This window comes from Zeus faber, assembly GCF_960531495.2.
Source record: "Zeus faber genome assembly, chromosome: 20".
NCBI lineage: Eukaryota > Metazoa > Chordata > Actinopteri > Zeiformes > Zeidae > Zeus > Zeus faber.
In genome coordinates, this window is record NC_137207.1 from 23,284,016 (window position 1) to 23,290,015 (window position 6,000).

The following is a 6,000-nucleotide window of genomic DNA, read 5'->3' on the forward strand; positions in this document are numbered from 1 at the left end:
TGTGTCTGTGTGTCTGCCGTGTGTGTGCGCGTATGTGTGTGTGTGTGTGTGTGTGTGTGTGTGTGTGTGCAGTGTGTGTGTGTGCTTGCTCTGTGTGGGTCTGTGTGTGTGTGTGTCTGTATGTGTGTGTGTGTGTTTGTGGTGTGTGTGTGTGCGTATGTGTGTTTGCAGTGTGTGTGTGTGTGTGTGTGTGTCTGTGTGTGTGTGTGTGTGTGTGTGTGTGTGTGTGTGTGTGCGTGCATAATAGTGAATGCATCATCAGCATACGGTTCAGACTAGAACGAATCCAGATTTCAACAGGAGCTGCGGCAAAAGCCTTCATCAATAATGAGTGTCTTCCTCCCTTCCCTCTCTTATAAAACCCTCAAAGTCTTTGAATGCTGCCTCACTTTTCAGCACTTTGCACGGGGGCTAAAAAGCACTTTGTGTGGGCCAAAGGCCCGGGGCGGCCATGGTTGGTCAATTGAGAGGCGTTCAATACAGATTCCACTACCAAATCTGCCAATCAGGGAAGCGAGTAATGCAAACGGACTTTATGTGTCGGGCTCATGCTTAATTAGGGAGGGGAGGCGGGGGTCTGGGAACCGTGAGGGGTACACTGGGCCCTTTGTGCCACTCGGGGGCCAGACTCCTCAGCGGGTCAATAACGACAAGCTTTGACAGACACACACGCACACGCACACGCACACGCACACACACACACACACAGACACACACACACACACACACACCCACACACGTCTGTTTGCCTGGGATTTAAAACCAAGCGAGCAGCTCAATCCCCTCTTCACTCCAGTCAACTTAACGCAACTGAGAAATTTCGAGCAGAGCCACGTTGGAGCCGCCGGTCGGCCGTCCCCTCCACACGACACTTCCCCAAATATCCAACTCCACCGCGCCCCACATGCGCCCCAGTTGAGTAAAGGCAGCGAAGGATAACGCTGATGTTGCGTCCACATAAGGACCCTCTGATCTACGGGGGCTCTGATCCCAATCCCAAAATGTTTCGGCGTCGCCCGCACGGTGCACCACGCTCACCAACGAGGCCGCGCCCGCAAAACAGATGAATAAACGAATCCACCGCGACACAACAACTGCTCCTCATTACTGCACTGACTGTACGATCGTATCGGAGAAACACTCCCTGGGTGAAGCGCTGCGGCTCTGGGGACTAAGCTGTCGACCTCCTCCCCCCGCCGGGAGCCTTTTAAACAGATGATGTCGAGTCACACGGACACCAGCCCCTAAATCTCCATTAACACAGATGGAAACTTAATCGCCGCCGTTTGACGACCGACGCCCAACGCCCGTCGCCCGGGGGGGGGGAGCCGGGTCTGACGGAGTGGGTGACGGTGCATTTCCAGCATCGCTCGGTTGGAAAGGCGTTCCAACCTTTGCGCCACTGAAGTAACGCGACAGCACCGTCCTGCCCAACACCAAGACCCCCAGAAAAACCTAGAAGTGTGTTTAGTATCAAGACCTAATGATAGTTAGTGATGCAAGACTTGCGAACGATTCGTTCGTAGCGAACAAATCGTTTAAACGACTCAGGAGAGAGGAGTCACTTCCGGCAAAAGAGTGAATGTTCGACTCACAGGATCAAATGAATAAAGCCCAAGGGGAAGAAAGGTGAATGCATTTAGCATAGTCCATGTTGAATTTCACTGATTTACACTTTGCATTCCCCCAAAATAAAACATTCTGAAATAATTCTGAAAGAATAACCATTCTTGTAGGAATTCCCTTCACGACTTGGAGCCGAACCGACTCTTCTGACTCTGGTCCGTGGTTCGGGAAGTCCTCCCCTGCTCACGGTGCGCTACACCTACCAAAACAAAACCACTGAAAAGTCGGTAAAATTGAACGACTCTTTTGACCGAGTGACTCGTCAAGAACCGAAAAAAAAACAAAAACAGCCGAACTTTTCATCACTGATGACTTTCAGTTCAACTCAAGCTTTGTTCTGATGATCACAGAGCTGCGGTTCTGCTGGAACGAATTAAAGGAATAAGTGAATTAAAGGAATAAGTGAAGCCTTGCAATTTTGATCTTGCGACACAAGGGCTCATCTCATTTTTGATTTAGACCCCCCCCCCCCCCCCCCATGGAATTTTAAATATTTGGTCGCCGCCCCCCCCGGCGATCTCTCACTAGCGCACAGGTTGAAAAACACCCGACGGAGTCGTGACCTTTTTGCCTGGAAAACGCTCCCAAACCGCCGCCCTCAAATGCACCGCAGGAATCTACGGGCTGAGCAAACTACACCCGTGTTTATGTTGGAGCGAAAGGCTGCTGTGGTTGTTTTAACACGCATGGAGGTGGATTCGGGTTTTTGCTGTGTGTCATCAGTGACTCTGAGATGGAAAATGAGCCAGATATAAATAGACAAGGATCTCACACACACACACACACACACACACACACACACACACACACACACACACACACACACACACACACACACACACACACACACACACACACACTAGAGTGGCTGTTATCCTATTCCTCACCATTATTTATTTTTATATATTTATATATTTTTTATTGCATATTGCCATTTACTTTTTCCATTTTTATTCGTATTACTTTATTATTATTATTATTATTATGAATGCCTCCATCTATCCATCCATCCATCCATCTATGATCGGAACTGCCTCTATCACCGTCGTGCTCCTGTATGAATATTCATGTCTCCAGTTTTTCTGACAGCAGATCAGAGTCAACACAGCAGAAGGGAACAAGGTCCGTCCGCCAGGGGAACATGAATAAATTAATCCATGTTTTTACAAACTTGGCACAGTTTGTGGATTCCAATCTACAGAAGCGCGTTGTTATCGGTGCAAACTGCTCATTAATAATATGGTTATTATGTAGAATCTACAGCAAACCATAATACAAGTGAAACTGAAATGATCCTTCAATCTCTAAATCGATGACCCAAATCTGAACATGTGTAATATTAACATAATTATGAATAACTCATAATATTCATATATAATAATTTGTATTAACCTATATTTATTTCATGCATTTTGCTTGTTTTCTTTTTGATGGTTATTATTTGATGTCCCTATATTGATGTAAGTCATTTTGAGTTGCATGTTGTGTATGAAAAACGCTTATTGTCATCATCATCATCATCATTATTATTACTATTATAATGATGATGATAATAATAATAATAATAATAATAATAATAATAATAATAATAATAATAATAATAATAAAAACATCAACAACAATTATTAATTTCTGAACATTTTCACTTCACTTTCCTGGGATTTAGAGAAGTAAAATTAGCATTATTATCGCATTTTCTGCACTTAAAATGAAAATGTATGTAAAAAAGATGTAATGTGAATTAACAGGGCCGTGTGTGTCACCCACCAGACTGTCCACTCCTCCCAGGGTGTGGTTGGCGTTGTACAGGGAGTAGGTCAACTGGTACACCCCGTCGTTGGTCTCACTGTTGCCATAGAAACCCACACCCACCGCCACACTGTGGAAAAAAGAACAAATGGGGACGAGTTACATTTTATATAAATTATATTTATTTTTATTATAATTTGTTTCATTCATTTATGTTTTCTCTTTTCTTAATGCCTTAATTGTGTTATACCGTATGTGGGACCTGAACCTCCTCACAGGGATTAATATAGTGTTATCTTATCTAATCTTATTTTATATAATGTATAATAAATTCTATGGTTTTGAAGATTAATGTTGGTTTTTTTTTTTTTGCTTCCTGGCTTTGAGTTCCTTCCCCCTCCGAGCGCCAACACTCGACCTACACCGGAGCGGAACACACACTACATTACAGTACAGCGCCTGAATAATTCATTTTGCCCCAATTTTCACACTCGTTTTGCTCCGATCTTGAACTCCCACCGCCGCCACCGACCAATTACTCCATCACCATCCATCCGCTTTCTGTCGATCGGAAGGGGTGAAAAAAAAAAAAAGGGGGGAAAAGAAGAGGAAAACGGCTTAACAAACCCTGACAGGGATGGAGGGATCCGGGGGGGGGACTCCCCCGCTGCCGGGAGACGTTTAGTGGAGTAAACAGAAATAAAGAAAAGGCGGAGAAGAGGAAGGGACGAGTGGAAGGACACAAACTGATTAACTGGGAATACAGAGCTCCCCGCGGCGACGGGGGTGGAGACCATCCACCCATCACAAAGAAGAGAAGAAGGTCACTTTACTGCTGCGATGGAGAGAAGTTTGTTTAAAGAGCAACATAGAGGATGGATGGATGGATAGACAGATAGACGGATGGACAGATGAATAGTTGGACGGACAGACAGACAGACAGACAGACAGACGCCTCAAGATCTGGCTATGAGAGCGTGTAGCCTTCAAAACGTGTGTGAGAGCCGCTGTTCGATGGGATGAGTGATGCGCGACTCGCAAACGATTCGTTCGCAGCGAACAAATCTTGTAAACGATGATGAGTCTGTCTGTCTGCCGAGTCGATCGAACAAAAAGAGTCGTTTTGTTCGCGACTCGGTAACAGCGCGCCCGCACACAGGCCAAGCTGGGACTCGGGCCCTCGCACAGAATTAAATGATTCCCGTGAGAAGCCAAACCGACTCCCATCACACCAACGGTATAATGCGAAAAAAAAAAAAAAAAAGAACAGAATCTCCAGAAAAACAGCCGGGTTTCCCCATTCTACTGGATTCTCATCCGCCCTCATCCGTCTCTCAGAAACGTCCTACGATCCAGATCAGGAGCTTGCGCTGGGTCACAGAAACCCTTCAGGGAAGAGGAGGCGGGAAGAGTCGGCTCTGCAGGAGCAGGAGGCAAACAGGTTCAGGAAACATCAAAGGCGCCTCACCTCCGATTCCTTTGCCCGAGCAGAGCGACATCTCCACCCTACGGCGGCAAACTTACGCCGAAAGAACCACGTTTCTGGAAAGGCGCCGGGGCCCAGTGCCACCCTAATCCCCGATCTGCCCATCCCACAGGAAGCATCGTGGTCAGGTGAGTTGGAGGTCAGCGTCTCCACTTCCACTTTTTTATCATGAAATGATCCCACGGTACAACCATCCGGCGCTCAGTTAAAAGAACAAATCTTTTAAATGAGTCGGGAGTCCCTCCGGCAAAAGAGCCGGCGGGTCAGTCTTCGACTCACGGACTGAAAATAATGACCGAGCAATAAACTAAAGTCCAAGGCAGAAAAGATCTACTCATTTGGCATAATTCATATTGATTTGCGACTGATTTACACTTTGGATTCCACCGGAAAAAAAAATCCAAAACGTTTGACACGGTTAAATGATTCCGGTGAGAATTCCGAGTTCACGACTCGGAGCCGAAGCGGACCCTCCCGTCCCGCGGTTCATGCTCAGGAAGCCCTCCCTCGCTCGGCGCAACGGAACGACTCTTTTTTTACCGAGTGACTCGGCGAGAACCGAAACTCCGAAAAAAGGAGTCGAACCCCTCGCCACGACGTCCGCTTCTCGCTTTGAGAACGAAACTTGTCCTGATGAACACGGAGCCGCCGTTCCACCGGAACCGATCATTTGGGGCGGCCGCGCAATTTAGATCTTGCAACACAAGAGCTAATTCCCGTAAATACATTTTTTATTTTTATTTCCCCCCAAAGTGGAATTTGAAACATTTTCACGGCTCACCTGACGAGCCGGCTGCAGGGGGAAACAAAGCCCCAGGCAGTATTTGAGAAAAGATAGGCGGCGACGTGATAAAGTGAGAGATTACGGGCGCATGCAGCGGCGGCAAAAAGGGAACGAGTGATAGAAGGAGGGAGGGAAGGAGTGAAGGAGATCGACAAGACGGCCCACGCCAGGCAGAGGGGAAATCCAAACAAGTACAAATTTAAAAAATAAAATAAAATAAAAATAAAAAAAGGCCGACAGCGGCAAAACAAACGGGAGAACGTGCTGTTTGTCTCCCCAAGGTGATGAATATCTTTTGTGTTTCCACTTTTCAACTTGTTTTCTGACCACCAGCGAACGAAGCGGAGCAGCAGAT

General features: G+C 46.6%; 1 protein-coding gene across 2 annotated transcripts in view; it reads right to left on the reverse strand.

Moving 5' to 3' along the window:
- The window catches only part of ttyh2 (tweety family member 2), a 51,654-nt gene that overhangs the window by 24,308 nt on the left and 21,346 nt on the right, over positions 1-6,000 (reverse strand). For both annotated transcript variants that reach the window (XM_080021462.1, XM_080021461.1), the window contains exon 3: positions 3,394-3,505. In XM_080021462.1, the coding sequence (XP_079877588.1) occupies positions 3,394-3,505 (112 nt within the window). The remainder of the gene's footprint in view (positions 1-3,393; positions 3,506-6,000) is intronic.